General features: G+C 37.7%; 1 protein-coding gene across 3 annotated transcripts in view; it reads left to right on the top strand.

Moving 5' to 3' along the window:
- LOC124555521 (organic cation transporter protein-like) overlaps positions 1 to 17,318 on the top strand; it is a 241,744-nt gene that overhangs the window by 199,401 nt on the left and 25,025 nt on the right. For all 3 annotated transcript variants that reach the window (XM_047129472.1, XM_047129473.1, XM_047129471.1), the window contains exons 7-8: positions 8,759 to 8,894; positions 14,163 to 14,302. In XM_047129472.1, coding sequence (XP_046985428.1) covers positions 8,759 to 8,894; positions 14,163 to 14,302 — 276 coding nt within the window. The remainder of the gene's footprint in view (positions 1 to 8,758; positions 8,895 to 14,162; positions 14,303 to 17,318) is intronic.

Below are 17,318 nucleotides of genomic sequence, written 5' to 3'. Positions count from 1 at the left end.
AAATATAATTTATTTCATGACATTTTTGTAAATGCATTTGAAAACTGCTTCCCCAAGAAAATAGTTAAATATACTCGTAAGAAACCTTGTAACAAACCATGGCTTACTAAGGGTATAAAAATATCTTGTAACCGGAAAAGGGAAATGTATCTGACAGCAAGAAAGAGTAGTGACCCAGAAACTATCAAAAATTATAAAAACTACTGTGTTATATTAAGAAAAGTTATTAAAAAATCCAGGAGTATGTGTATCATGTCTGAAATCAGCAACTCTGATAATAAAATTAAAACAATTTGGAATATTATTAAAAGAGAAACAGGTCAACCAAGAGCACAGGAAGACAGTATTACCATCAAATTGAATGAAAACTTTACGAACAAAAAGTCAGAAGTTGAAAATATTTTTAATAATCATTTTCTAAATGTTGTGGATATAGTAGGATCCAGGTGTTCATTAGAAGATGCTAGGCTGTTAATGGAAGAGGCCATACCTATGCAATTTGATACAATTGAAATCTCACCCACTTCTCCCTCTGAAATTAGGAAAATAATAAACTTGCTTAAAAGCAAAAACTCACATGGAATTGATGGCATTTCCAGCAAAATACTAAAAGCTTGTTCTCAACAGATAAGTAAGATTCTCAGCCACCTGTGTAATAGCTCTCTGGAACAGGGCATTTTCCCTGATAGACTGAAATATGCTATTGTTATACCTTTGCATAAAAAGGGGGATAGGTCTGATGTCAACAATTACCGTCCAATCTCCCTTCTAACAGCTTTATCCAAAATTTTTGAGAAAGTAATGTATTCAAGAGTAGCTTCACATATCTGTAAAAATGAAGTACTAACAAAATGTCAGTTTGGTTTCCAGAAGGGTTTTTCAACAGAAAATGCCATATATGCTTTCACCAGTCAAATTTTGAATGATCTGAATAACCGAACACCACCCATTGGGATTTTTTGTGATCTCTCAAAGGCTTTTGATTGTGTAAATCATGAAATTCTACTAGACAAGCTCAAGTATTGTGGCATGAGTGGGACAGTGCACAAATGGTTTAATTCGTACCTAACTGGAAGAGTGCAGAAAGTTGAAATAAGTAGTTCTCGTAACATGCAAAGATCAGCACATTCCTCAAACTGGGGAACTATCAAGAATGGGGTTCCACAAGGGTCAGTCTTGGGTCCTTTGTTGTTCTTATTATATATTAATGACTAGCCATTCTATATTCATGAAGAGGCAAAGTTAGTTCTCTTCGCTGATGATACAAGTATAGTAATCACACCTGAGAAACAAGAATTAACTGATGAAATTGTCAATACTGTCTTTCAGAAAATTACTAAGTGGTTCCTTGTAAATGGACTCTCACTGAATTTTGATAAGACACAGTACATACAGTTCCGTACAGTGAATGGTATGACGCCATTAATAAATATAGACCTTAATCAGAAGCATATAGCTAAGGTAGAATATTCCAAATTTTTAGGTATGTCCATTGATGAGAGATTAAATTGGAAGAAACACATTGATGATCTGCTGAAACGTTTGAGTTCAGCTACGTATGCAATAAGGGTCATTGCAAATTTTGGTGATAAACATCTTAGTAAATTAGCTTACTACGCCTATTTTCACTCATTGCTTTCATATGGCATCATATTTTGGGGTAATTCATCACTGAGGAATAAAGTATTTATTGCACAAAAGCGTGTAATCAGAATAATAGCTGGAGTCCACCCAAGATCATCCTGCAGACATTTATTTAAGGATCTAGGGATATTCACAGTAGCTTCTCAGTATATATACTCTCTTATGAAATTTGTTATTAACAACCAAACCCAATTCAAAAGTAATAGCAGTGTGCATAACTACAATACTAGGAGAAAGGACGACCTTCACTATTCAAGATTAAATCTAACTTTGGCACAGAAAGGGGTGAATTATACTGGCACTAAAGTATTTGGTCACTTACCAAATAGTATCAAAAGTCTGACAGATAACCAACAAGTATTTAAGAAGAAATTAAAAGAATTTCTGAATGACAACTCCTTCTACTCCATAGAGGAATTTTTAGATATAAATTAAGAAAAAAAGAAAAAAAAACAAAAATATAAAAAAAATAAAAAAAATAAAAAAATAAAGAAAAACAAAAAAACACAAAAAATAAAGTTGTTATATTAACTTAAGTATGTTGTTAAATTAACCTAATTATGTCATGTATTGGAAAATTCGACTCGTTCCACATCATTACGAAATATCGTATTCATGATCCATGGAACTAGTATTAATCTAATCTAATCTAATCTAATCTATATTGATGAATTGGAGTCATCAAACCCAGTTGCCATAATCTGTCTCTCTGAGCATTATGTGACCACTGTTATATATATGCTAAGTGCTACTGGATCTAGGTTAGTGTCTCAATTTTTGTAGACCTGAAATGGAGAAAGGAGGAGTTGCCACATTCATTAAGAATTGTCATAAATTTAAGAACACAGATATTCTTAAATTCTGGGTAGAGCCTGTACAACAAAAACAGAATTTCTTAATAAGTCCATCATGATAGTAAGTCTATACTGAGCACCTGTAGGTGATTAAATATGTTCATAAAGCACTCTGAAGCTCTGCTGGCCAATTTAACACTGAAAAACATAGAAATAAAGGTTGCTGGCAATTTTAATGCAAATTTTCTTGAGAACTCTTCCAGTAACACTATCAGTCAACCTAATTCCTACTGCAAACTTCCCAACTAGAATAGCTAATTGCTCAAAAACAGCCAATGAAAATATTTTACACAGAGGTCTAATAAACAAAATTATATTACAAAACCAATTGTTGATGGCCTCTACAACTGTGACATCCAGTCTGTTTCATTAAATGTTGATACTGAATAGGATATAAAATCCACTAAATAAGAATTCAAGAGGGAAGCCTGTAAGCCAAAAATTGATTATTTTAGGAAACTCCTCAAAGACATGAACTGGGGTGATGTATACACTGCTAATCACACAACTGAAGAGTACAACACTTTTTTAACAATGTCTTTATTTTAAAACTGTTTTTCCTAAACCTACACCAGATTTGAACAAAGTCCACAAAGTGTCCACACATTGCTCGAAGAATAAAGGTATCTTGTATGACAAAAAGAAACTACCTGTTACTAAGAAACAGCTCTGCTGTTGATGGTGTATCTAATTACAAAACATACTGCAAAATATTAAAGACAGCAATATGAACACCAAATCAAATGCATTACAAGAGAAAGATAGTCACATAAAATAACAAAATATATACAATAATGCATATAGTGCAGGAAGATACTGTCACAACCAGAGGTGATGAACAGATATATTAATATTAATTGATACATTGATAATAGGTGTGTACTGTAGTGAACAACTTTTTAACAAGCATTTCATAACTAATCCTGAAAAGATGGGGTTGTCAGGTTCAATAGATGCTGCCATGGAATATCTTAGATCAGTCATTATAAATAACTTCAGTAAGATATGGCCCTCACTGTACCAGTAGAACTAATGTCTACCATAAAATCTTCAAAATAAAAAAATTCTCATGGTTAAGACATATCAACAAAATTAATTAAAGGGTGTACTGTTGAGTTTACTAACATTTTAAATTATACGTGTAACCAGTAATTTATTGGTGGAATGTTTCCTGAATGGCTGAAACATGCTGTAGTTAAACTTATGCTTAAGAAAGGAGATGAAATACCATGAAATTTTAGGAAAGGTAACATACAATCAGCATCTTAATTATCTGACAACAAATAATGTATTGTCAAATTCATAGTTTGGATTTCTAAGGGTTCTGGTATTGATAAAGTATTCTACACATACAGCAAGAATGTACTTAATTCATTAGACAGTACATTACAAGCTACTAGTATATTTTTGATGTATCGAAGACATTTGACTGTGTAAATGACACTGTTTTTGTAAGTCAATTAGAATATCAAGTTGCATAAAAAGGGGGATATGTCGGATGTCAACAACTACCGCCCAATCTCTCTTCTGACAGCTCTATCAACAGTTTTTGAGAAAGTAATGTATTCGAGAGTAGCCTCCCATATTTGTAAAAATAAAGTACTAACAAAATGTCAGTTTGATTTTCAGAAAGGCTTTTCAACAGAAAATGCTATATACACTTTCACTGATCAAATATTAAATGCTCTGAATAACCGGACATCACCCATTGGTATTTTTTGTGATCTCTCAAAGGCCTTTGATTGTGTAAATCATGGAATTCTTTTAGATAAGCTAAATCATTATGGTTTGAGTGGGGCAGTGCACAAATGGTTTAATTCATACTTAACTGGAAGAATGCAGAAAGTTGAAATAAGTGGTTCATGTAATGTTAAAACAACAGCTGATTCCTCAAACTGGGGGGACTATCAAGTACGGGGTCCCACAGGGTTCGGTCTTAGGTCCTTTACTGTTCTTGATATTACTTACCATTCCACATCGATGAAGATGCAAAGTTAGTTCTTTTTGCTGATGATACAAGTATAGTAATAACATCCAAAAACCAAGAACTAAGTGGTGTAATTGTAAATGATGTTTTTCACAAAATTATTAAGTGGTTCTCAGCAAACAGACTCTCTTTAAATTTTGATAAAACACAGTGCATACAGTTCTGTACAGCAAATGGCGCAACTCCAGTAATAAATATAGACTTTGAACAGAAGTCTGTAGCTAAGGTAGAATTTTCAAAAATTTTAGGTGTGTACTGTGGTGTCACCACCAGACACCACACTTGCTAGGTGGTAGTCTTTAAATTGGCCGCGGTCCGTTAGTATACGTCGGACCCGCGTGTCGCCACTGTCAGTGATTGCAGACCGAGCGCCACCACACGGCATGTCTAGAGAGACTTCCTAGCACTCGCCCCAGTTGTACAGCCGACTTTGCTAGCGATGGTTCACTGACAAATTATGCTCTCATTTGCCGAGACGATAGTTAGCATAGCCTTCAGCTACGTCATTTGCTACGATCTAGCAAGGCGCCATTATCATTTGCTATTTATCTTGTGATGCATATACCGTCAGACCGATGTTCACCAATTATGGATTAAAGTTAAGTATTCCAGAAATCACGTACTATTTTTGCTACTATAGGACCTTGACCTGTTCCAGACCTCACGCCAGCCTGCGTGAGCTTAAACGCGTGCCTTTCGGCTTCCTTTCATAGTGACTTGGCTGTCTTGCCAAGTCACAACATGTACATTGATGAGAGGTTAAACTGGAAGCAACACATTGATGGTCTGCTGAAACGTCTGATGGTGGTGGTGGTTGTTGGGATGTTTAAGGGGGACTAAACAGCTAAGGTCATCAGTCCCCAAAACGTCTGAGTTCAGCTACATATGCTATTAGGGTTATTGCAAATTTTGGTGATAAGAGTCTCAGTAATTTAGCTTACTATGCCTACTTTCATTCACTGCTTTCGTAAGGCATCATATTCTGGGTTAATTCATCATTAAGTAGAAAGTATTCATTGCTCAATGGCGTGTAATCATAATAATTGCTGGAGCCCACCCACGGTCATCCTGCAGACATCTATTTAAGGATCTACGGATCCTCACAGTAACCTCACAGAGTATATATTCACTTATGAAATTTGTTGTTAATAATCCAACCCAGTTCAAAAGTAATAGCAGTGTGCATAGCTATAACACCAGGAGGAAGGATGATCTTCACTATGCAGGGTTAAATCTGACTTTGGCACAGAAAGTGGTAAATTATGCTGCCACAAAAGTCTTTGGCCACCTACCAAACAGCAACAAAAGCCTGACAGATAGCCAAGTAACATTTAAAAATAAATTAAAAGAATTTCTAGATGACAACTCCTTCTAATCAATTTTTAGATATAAATTAAGGGGGGAAAAACAGCAACAACAACTAAAACATTAGTGTCATGCAATATTTTGTGTAATGTAATATCTTGTACAGACATCTTTTATTAACCTGACATGTTCCACATCATTACGAAGTGTCGCATTCATGATCTATGGAACAAGTATTAATCTAATCTAATCTAATCTAATCTGTAACAGAAAATGCTGCAAAATGGTTAAAATGCTATATCCCTGTCAGGAAACAAAGGTTACCAATAGGAAAAAGATGTGTATTAAACTATCAGACATCATCCAACTAGGAACTAATTACATGTGGTGTCCCACAATGTTCCATCTTAGGGCCCTTACGTTTTATTGTGTATGTCAATACCTTTCATCCGTAAGGTTACCAGATGTCACTTTTTTTTTTTGTTTGCAGATGACGCAAACAGTGTATTAAATGCCAAATCTAGTACAATCTTAGAAAGATCAGTTAATGAGATTTTGATGGACATAAATAAATAATTCTTTGTCACTAAACTCTGAAAACACACCATATGCAGTTCGAAACGTATAAAAGGTTTCCCACCAGTATATGCCTAAAATATGATAACAAGCAGATAGCGGAAGTTCACAAGTTTAAATTCTTTGGTTTTCAGCTTGATATTAAATTCAACTGGGAGGAACATACCAGAGGACTGCTATTGTGCCTAAACAAATTTATGTTTGCAACACAAATTTTGTCAGATGTAGGTGATACAAAAATGAAAAAGGCTAGCATACTTTTCTTGCTTTCATTCTATAATGTCACATGAGATTATTTTTTGGTATAGCTCATCCAGCCAAGTGGTGGGTACTAAAAGTCATCCTGTGGAACAATATTAATACTTTTCTGTAAACAAGTAATTTGGGAGACCACTCATGATGGAAATATGTTAGAGTCACTTGTAGCAACAATGATTAATAAAGCACAAATGGTACCTAAAACAAGTGGAATGATTGACATGTTCACTAAGCTGTAAAACGAGGCAAAAGTGTTATATCTCAAAGAGGAACTGAAACCATTAATTTTTGGGTGGGAACATGTAGAGGATATGTGGTTCAAGTTTAAAAAATAATTAATCATGCATTGGATAGACATGTGCCTAGTAGAACACTTTGTGATGGGAGGGACCCTCCATAGTATAAATGAAAAACGTTTGACTGTTTAGAGGGCAATGTATGAACTTGGAAACAACTATTAAATCTTTATGAAAGAGCTTGCACAAAACCAAAAAGAATCAGGTCACACGTAGAGGCTGTCAGTGGCACCAAAGTTTGATAGAGTCCAGACACTCACGGGTGACAGGAACTGAAATTTAGAGTAGCAAAGTAAAATCATCAATGTTGACTTTAAAATAACTTCCGGGAATTCAGCCAGGTAACACTTTCAGCGACCGCCGATATTTAGGTGGGAGAACACCCCGCGTTGCAGTTTGCCTTGAAAATGGCGGTGTGTTCTCCAGCCGAAATATCGGCGGTCGCTGAAAGTGTTACCTGGCTGAATTCCCGGAAGTTATTTGAAAGTTGTATACGCCAGGAGAAACTCAGGTCTCACAATGTTGACTTTAGTTTTCAAACATTCCTTTATTAAGGAGGATGCAAAAGTACTGCCCCGGTTTACTTTTCATACTACAGCAAAGATGAGTGATACAGATATTAATGTATGAAGTGTTGAGATAAATTGAAAATCTCTAAAACTGAACAAGGTTACAGTGTCCAGTGGAATCCCTTGTCAGATTCTGTACAGAATTTTCAGGTGATATAGTTTCCATTTTAACCATAATATACCACACATTCCTTGAGTTATAAACTGTGTCCAGTGATTTGAAGTAAACACAAGCCACACTCATGTATAACGAGGAAGACAGAAAGATTAGGGTTTAATGTTCCATTTACATTGAGGCCATTTAGAGGTAGAGCCCAAGCTCAGAATGTTTCAAGGATGGTGAAGGAATTTGGCCATGTCCTTTTAAAGGGACCTTACCAGCATTTGCCTGGAGCGATTTAAGGAAATCATGAAAAACCTAAATATGGATGGACAGGCCTAGATTTAATCATCATCCTCCTAAATGTGAGTCCAGTGTTCTAACAACTGTGCCACCTCATTTGATATCTATACGAATCATGAAACATGTTCTGAGCTCAAATGTAGAGAGGTATTTTGAACAGAATGACCTCCAAAGAGTTATTTCTATGGGGCAGCCACAACAGTACAAGCTCATTTTGAAAAATGAAGAAACCATAGGACAGTTGCTTAATTCACAATTTTTTGATGGTGTACATGACTGGTTTCAGAACACTTATAGTTCCATCATCTGGTGTAAAAAATAAAATCACTTCATCATCTGAGGTATCCTCACATGTTGTCATGGAACAAAAGGTTTTGTGTAAAAAGTATAAAAGGGACAAAAATTCCATAACAACACAGGAGAACTATGTAATATTGTGGAATAAAAGATACCAATTATTCTGCAAAAACCTATTTACATAGTTTCAAGAAACAGTATTAAGTGAATAATGTAAATATATTCACAAATCTCATGTTTATCATTTGCATAGAGACTGTGAAGACCAGATTAGACTAATTACAGCATGTACATAGGTTTTTAAGTAGTCATTCTTCCCATACTCCATACAAGGTTGGAACAGGAAGAATTCAAGACATGTTGTACCATGCTAAACATCCTATGTCATGTACTTCAGTGGTTTGCAGAATGTGTACATAGATTATTATTATATTACTGTAAAATATTTCATTTTTCTGCATAATCTGCAATTAACTTCTGCTCAAGAATGTATCTTTACCCTCATATTCAGAGGACAGTTAATGAAGAAGCAATTGATATACAAGAACTGTATAATCACATCCTTACAGGATCCTGCCAGAGTCAGTACGTTGGTTGATGGTGAATGGAAGAGCAAGTGATGCAAATGTCATAATTCAAAAAGCAGCAAAGCAGAATGGTGTGGACCTATCAGAGAAGGCCATCAAGAGGATGCAATTAGCGCAGGTAACAAAATGTATGTTGACATACACAGTATTTGCATTAGTTATAAAATATTGCTGAAAAAAGAAAACTTACTTCACACAATATAACAGTTACAAAAAGTATTTTTAAAAATATGTGTGGTCAAGTTTTTATGTAGCATTAGACAAACTGAATAGAGTAAGTTGTTTTGTTAGTGTATGAGGAAACACTCCATTCTTCCTGAGTAAAGTTCTGACTGGAATTTCTCCTCCTCCTAATCATTTAGCTATTTATGCTGAGAGAACTACAATCTACCATGTGAAAGGAAGCTCAGCGTTTAACATTTCATCAGTTTTCGTATTCTTAAATGCATTTCACTTCCCTAAATATTTCATTAGTATGGAAATCAAATCTTCCAAAAATGAAAATGTCTTTGAAATCAGTTCATAGTCTTTTTACATTCATATCTGAATGAACAGGAATTAATGACAATTAACAGTCATCCAAAACTAATTTGAAATAAATTTTCTGGATATAAATCCCTAGACATTAACTGTGTCAGATATAGATGTACTACCTATTAGAGGCATCTGAAAATTTGAGCTGGACCAGGGCTTGAACCCATTTTTCCTGTTTATGATGAGCGACTGCCTCAGTCACTTTGGCTATCCATGCACACCTTCCAGACCAACCAAAAGTTTCACAAGTCACACTGTCTACATTCCTAAATGCAAGCAAATATTATAAGACTGCACATGTGGGCACAAGATGATTCGCAATTCTTCATTGTCTCATTCTCACTGGTGTGGGAATACAGAGTAAAGCTGTGAGCATTATGTGTTGAATGTAGGGGACTGTGGTATAAGGATGTGGACAGTGTGACATATGGAAGCTTATGGTGATCCAGGAGGCATGCACAGATAACCAAAGTCGTTAACGTGACAGCTCATGCTAAGTGGGAAATCCAGGGTTGAATCCCAATCTGGCACAAATTTTCAGACATCACTAATAGCTAGTACATCTATACCTAACACAGCTGATGCCTAGATTTCACATTCAGCAAATTTATTTTGAATCAGTTCATAGTCTCATTTCTTACCGTGATCTGAATTTCTGTTTGTGTGGAAAATGAACTACAATGTTACTAGCAAATCAACTGTTTCTTTGTCATTTTGTTAGCCCAGTCATCAGTAGCACCACTGCATAAAACACATGCTTGGAGAGAAGGGTAATGATGTGCTTTCTAGGTTTATTCGAGATTTTCCATTTGAAAATTATCATATACAGCAAAATTTGTCTTCATGCCCACAACCTTGTATCTACTTGCCTCTTACCTCAATATGACTGCTCAATCAAAAGTGTCTAACCAGATATTTATTCAAGTTGAAATGAATGAAGCATGAGATCTCTTAACATCAAGTAAGTAGGGACAAAGTATGCCAGCTTAGGTGCTGGACAGGTGGCATGAATGCCATTTATCAGCTTCCGTAGTCTAGAAGCACCTCAGACTGCAATGTGCATGTGAATCATAACACTGTGGTGCTGAATACAAAACTGTAATGGTTCATGATGAATTCCATTTCCACATGTCCTGTAGTGATGGCCATATAAACACTACTGAGATGCCATAAATCTGGCTGCAGTTGCTGCTATTGAATGCCATAGTGGACAAAGGCAGGATGTGATTGTTTGGGTACTATTGGATACACCTTGTGATCTCAACTATGATGTGTACACTGAGGTCTCAAAAGTCATGGGACAGCAATATGCACTTATACAGATGGTGGTAGTACCATGTTCATTAGGTATGAAAGGGCAGCACATTTGTACTCAAATGATTCATGTGAAAAGGTTTCCAACATGATTATGGCCACACGACCGAATTAAGAGACTTTGAATGTGGAATGGTAGGTGGAGCCAGATGCTTGGGAAATTCCATTTTGAAAATCATTAGGTAATTCAATATTCCAAGATGCACAGTGTCAAGAGTGTGCCGATAATGTCAAATTTCAGGCATTAGCTCTTCCCATGGTCAACACAGTGGTCAACGGCCTTGACTTAATAACTGATAGCAACAGCATTTGCATAGAGTTGTCAATGCTGATAGACAAGCAATACTGGATGAAATAACCACAGAACTCAATGTGGGATGTACAACAAATGTATCTCTTAGGACAGTATGGTGAAATTTGGCATTAATGGTCTATGGCAGTAGATGACCAATGCGAATGCCTTTACTAACAGTTTGACATTATCTACAGTGCCTCTCTACAGTTTTGGTTTGACCCCAAAAGACTGGGAAACTGTGGCCTGGTCAGATGAGTCCCAATTTAAGTCAGTAGGAGTTGATGGTGTGGTTTAAGTGTGGGATACACCCCACAAAGCCAAGGACCCAAGTTGTCAACAAGGCACAGTGGAAGCTGGTCGTGGCTCCATAATGGTGTGGGCTGCATTTATATGGCATGGACTAGGTCCCCTGGTCCAACTCAATTGATCATTGACTGGAAATGCTTATGTTCGACTGTTTGGAGTGCTATTCATGGACTTAATGTTCCCAGACAACATTGGAACTTTTATGGATGACAATGCACCATGTCGCCAGGCCACAATTGTTTGCAATCGGTTTGATGAACATTCTGGATAATTTGAGTAAATGATTTTGTCAGCCAGGGCACCCAAAATTAACCCCATCAAACATATATGTGACATAATCAAAAGGTCAGTTTGTGTGCCCAAAATCCTGCACTGGCAACAATTTCAAAATTATGGGTGACTATAGAGGCAGCATGGCTCAATATTTCTGCAGGGAACTTCCAACGAGTTGTTGTTGTCCATGCCATGTTGAGTTGCTGCACTACACTGTGCAAAGGAAGAACTGACATGATATTAGGAGGTATCCCATGACTTTTGTCACCTCAGTGTAGGAGGACACCCGAATAATAAATGCCATGTTAGGAAGATTTTAGAGCTTGAGAGTACTGCACCTCTGTCAGGCAACACCAAATGTTATATCTCAGTGGGACAGTGCCAAACCACATGCAGCAAGAAATATGTAAATCTTCTTCCTCCCGGACCTGCATATTAGCTTAAAATATCACCCTTTGAACATGCCTGAGAAAGAATTGACCTTAAACTTGTTCATCACTGCCCTCTAGCAACCATATTGATTCTTTGTGGGTGCATCTACGAATCCCATTTTGGGAGATTCCCCAACACCATCTTAGACTCCCTTTGATTTGTAACTGCAGCATTTAGAAACTCTGAAGCTACATGTATGGTATTTACACCATGTTGCATTTTTAGTCAGAGATGACATTCAGCTCTGTAATCTTAATCATTTGTATATTGTCATGTATGGCTCCCTAATCTTTTGTATGAAGTATGTTTCAGTCACAAACATTAGTGAGTTATAATATACACTGCCCAGTAAAGAAAAATTGAAGCACTGTGAAGGAAAGTAGGAAACAGAATGGTACTTCATGAGTTGTGAGGGTATGTGATGTTATTTCAGTGATTATACAACCTAGTCAAATTTAAAAAGAACTTGGTAGTATGAGCCCACTTATCAGTATGATGTTGCTCCTCCTCTGGCCTGGATGCATGCACCAATTTGGTTGGGAAAGGTGTCATGAAGTCCTCTCCTGAGGCAAGATGACCCACAACTGTTCTAACTAGTTCCTGAGATCCTGGGTGCTGACACTGGGACAGCTGGTCCCAGACGTGTTCTACCAGGACAGATCTGGCATCTTGCTGGCCATGGGAGTACTTCAGCATCACATGATGTTTGAGGATGAGAACTGTCCTGTTGAAAAATGATACCATGATATTGTCTCACGAGAAGTAACATGTGAGCGCACAAAATGTTTGTGATGTACTGTTGTTTGATCAGAGTTCCCTCAATCACTGCCAGCCATGATGTGAAATCACACCCAATGGCTCCCCACACCATGATGCCTGGAGTAACACCACTGTGCCTCTACAAAGCATTGGAAGAATAAAACCACTCCTGAGGTTGCCACCGTACTCACCAACAATAGTCGTCCAGGGTGGTGCAGGAACACAATTTATTTGCTAAACACAATGTGATGCTATTTGTCATCAGTCCATGCTTCCTGATCATTGAACCACTCCAAACGCAGCAGTTTGTGTTGTGTTGTTAACAGCATCCTATGTATGGGATGGTGATTTCCTAGTTCAGCTGCTGCTAATCTCTGACCAGTGGTGTGATAAGACATAGAATGTTGCAGAAAGTCCATTACTTGTTCACAGATGGCAGATACAGATGTGTAGGGATTACATTATGCTCAGTGCACAATACAGAAATCCTTCCTTGTGGTGGTCAGAACCTCAATGACAAGTATGTCTGCACACACATGCCATGCAGTCCAACTCTGAGCCACTTTTACTTCTGAATACCCCATTAATCTCAATGTTCCATGATTCAATCAGCAAGCCAAATGGAGACACACACACAGAGACACCTTTCAAACCCTGCCATGTGCTGATAAAGTTGTCCCAGATGAGTTCATAGCATCTCCTTGTCCTTTGCAGTGATCACTCAGCATTAACATTTTTCATGCCCCTTATACAACCTACTAGGCCTGATAGCAACCCTAAACATGAACAAAACTGATGCATTCACATGCTGTTCTGTCTGTCACAAACAATTGCAACTCCAATCACTTACATATCCACTGACGGTGTACACATATGCAAAATTACATTGGCATCCAACCATGTCTTCCTGGTACTTCACCTTTTTTTGTCAGGTAGTACATTATGGCAGTCTGAGTGAATAATGACATACTCAAGAATCAAATAAAATTTCTGAAATCTAATAATGTGAAAATTAAATATCTGTACCTACAGCACCTGCTATCACAGTTTTACATCAAATATATGTTTGATGTTTTGTAAGTGAACATAATACACTGTCATTCACCATTAAAGGTGAACTAATAGTGACACAAACTGAGGTATTGTATGGCCATCCTTTGACTCCTCCCAGCTCAAAATAATGAAGTAATTGATTCAGTGAATGACAACAATGGGATTCTTGAAACTGGCTCCTTCGAACAGAACTTATTTCAATATGCCATCCTATAAGTTTTCTTATTAAACTGTAGATTTCCAGATGTACACTTTCATATTTAATCATCAATTCATGAACACAGTCATTAAGAACAGTAGAAAATTCTGTTTGATCTGATCTTGCCCCATCATGATTAGCATATCCAGAATTGAAAAAAATTGTATGTAGATTGCAACTTCACAAAAGTTTTTGGTGTAATTTGAAATATACTATTTCAGAAAACAGCACCAGTCCATGATGACATCCATGGAACAGATAGCACTGATGACAGCTGCAAAACTGGAAAAGTAGATGCTATTGTGCAAGTGATGCACTCCTCCACACTTATGGTGCGCTTGTTTGTCTGCTGTTTCTGCTGGTTAGTTTCTCACCAAGTTAGTATTAGATTAATGATTCAACAGAATTAGAAATATGCTTAAAGTGGAAAATACAGGATGGATTGTAATAATATGTTTCATGCCTTGTAGTCACACATGTAATTGAAATGCTTGAACTAATACCAAATGTGAACTTAAGATGTTTTAACAGCATGCATTCAATAAATTATCGCAAGCAGTATGTATCCTGCATTGTAATGCAAACTTGCATGTTGATTAATTTTCGCTTTACAAACTGTAGGTATAATGAGTCTGTGACTTATGAAGAATACTACAATCAAAGACTCTTCTCAGGTGTTCTATAAATATTAATTTTTTATCCTGTGCTATATAGTTAGAAACACAGTTTATTATTAGTTACATTGGTGGCCACAAGGAGATCAGCAGAACAAAACAGGCAGCTGTGGTGGTGGCTGACAATAGAGATCATGAGGTGAATTAACAACCAACATAAATCTAGAGTGTACATGAGTCTTCTAATCATATACCACATCCCAAGGAAAAGACTCCCAATGATGGTTGTTGTCAACTTCCTGCCAACACCTAACATGAGGGTGGAGGATGTAATAGTAAAAGGCAAGCCGATGGCCTGTCTGGTCCCTGGCACAGTTGTGGGTGGCACTCCTAGCTGGCAGTGGTGGGAAATGGGGGAGCAATACATCACAGTGTGGATGGAGCTGATTCTGTTGCTGGACCAGCTGCAACTGGCTGCCCTCTGCCTGAAACATTTGCCTCCCCCAATTGATGATAAGTGCTGTCCTGAAGTCTGCTGTCATCTGCAGTTTGTACATATGCATCTTAAATGTCCTGACCATTCAGCCAGATTTTGAACTCGATGCAGGATGGAAAGGAGCAGTGGTCCAGGTGGAGGTTACACTAACAAAATTCCTGAAACATGATGCCCTGAAATGAGGGCTGTTGTCAGAAACCAGGATGGAAGGGGGCCCCTCTATCACAAATATGATGGGGAGGATGTGGATAGTAGTTGTCATAGTAGTTGTAGCCATCCAGATGACATACAGAAAACTAAAGATTGCGTCAACAACAAGCAATCACATTGTTCCCTAGACTGGACCAATGAAATCAATATGCACCCTTTGCCATTGCTGGTCAGGACGTGGTCAAGGGTTGAATAGCTGCACTGTGGCAGACTAGTTGTGGATGGAGGCATGGCAGTTCCAGAAAGTGTCTTCAATGAGGGTGTCAACCCCAAGCCAATGCACACGACACACTGTTCTCTTCATCTGCACATTCCCCAATATTCAGTGTCAAGGAGCTCCAATATGAAGAAGCAGAGCATAGGTTGACCTACAACCCCACATTCATCATCTGTAGCCAGCAAAATGACCCTCTCGGTCATGTTAAGCCTGCTCTGTAAAGAAAAATGGGTGGGCCATTCTGGGTTGGTGTCTTTAGATAAATGCTCTGGCCACCCCCACCATGCAAAACACAACAACCTCTCACTACTTCATGTGCCATTATTGGAAATCTGTCAAACGTATGTCACTGGTTTGCATGTAAGGCAAAACACAGTGCCTCATACCTATCAAATTTGGCATCTGGCCACACAGCAACCAGGAAAGTGTTTCTGCATTGGAGTACTGCATTTTGGACCAATGATGGCTCTCAGAGGTATAATTACTAAGGAACAATGCCTAACATTGCAACCACTGTGCTGCTTTACCAGGAAGTTGTGAATGGGGGCTAGGCAACCAAATAAGAAACTTGTGATAAGTGATCAGGCAAAACTATGCACCATAAAGGAACACACAAACTTTTGAATGCCATATATGATAACCAATGCCTCCTTCTCAATTTCTGAATCATCCCTCTATGCCACATTTCATGTTTTAGATCCAAATGCAATGGGCTGTTCTGTACTGCCAGAGTATGTGTGGGATAGCATGGTGCCCATTCCACAACCTGATGCATCAGTGCCAAGTTTCAAATGTATGCCAGGATGGAATGCAGCTAAAAAAGTGGCCGAGCTAATGCACATTTTAAGCTGCATGAAAAACTTCTGTCACACCTCTGACCACACAAATTTAACATTTCTTTTATGCAGCTGATTAAGTGGATAGGAAGTGTGGGCCATATTTGAAATAAACTAGGTGTAATAATTTACTTTGCCTAGAAACAACTGTACTTCTTTGAGCTTCTTAGGGGCCAATAATTCAATGCAGCCACATGATCATGCATCAGGGTGAGCCCATTGTGACATGATATATGAACCAATTACTTGACACATGGAGCAAAGGAACTAAATTTGTTGAGGCGACAGCACAGACCATTGGCTTGAAGCTCTCAAACATCATCTGGAGATTGTGCAGATGCTGCTCCTGGATGACCCTTATAATTAAGAAATCATCAAAACAATTAACACATTGGATGAGTTGCTCAAGGTATCTCTGAAACATCACGGAAGCACTTCCAACCCCAAATGGTAGTCTGTTATAATGATACATGCCAAATAGCATATGAAGCATAAAAAGCTGATTTGTCTGATCACCTAGGTGTCACCAAGATCAATCTTTGAAAAATATTGGACCCCAGCCAATTTAGCTGACAATTTCTTGTGTCAAGGGAGTGGATAAGGATCAACATTTGTTTGAACGTTAACAATAGACAGAAAATCAACAAAAATACAGAGTGAATGATAGGTTACTGAACCATGACCATGGGCATAGCCCATCAGGTACATGATACTGATGAGCAAACACCTACATTTTGCAGCCTATCTAGTTTTGCTTTAACTTGCTCATGAATCGTGAAAGGCACCAGACGATCCTTATAAGACTTAGGCACCGTCAACTGTGTTAATGAAATGTGGACCTGGAACTTTGTCGCACAATGTATAGTAGGTTCAAACATCTGCTTGAATTGTGTGCACAACACACAAAGTTCTGTGAATGGGATCACAGGTGGGGGGGGGGGGGCGGGGGGGGGGGAATAAATAAATTACCTGGTCCTGAATTCGCAAATCAAAAAACACAAAAG

The sequence above is a fragment of the Schistocerca americana genome, chromosome X (genome assembly GCF_021461395.2).
Source record: "Schistocerca americana isolate TAMUIC-IGC-003095 chromosome X, iqSchAmer2.1, whole genome shotgun sequence".
NCBI classification, from domain to species: Eukaryota; Metazoa; Arthropoda; class Insecta; order Orthoptera; family Acrididae; genus Schistocerca; species Schistocerca americana.
The sequence above is the reverse complement of the archived record's forward strand: the minus strand, read 5'-3'. Positions and strand labels throughout refer to the sequence as shown.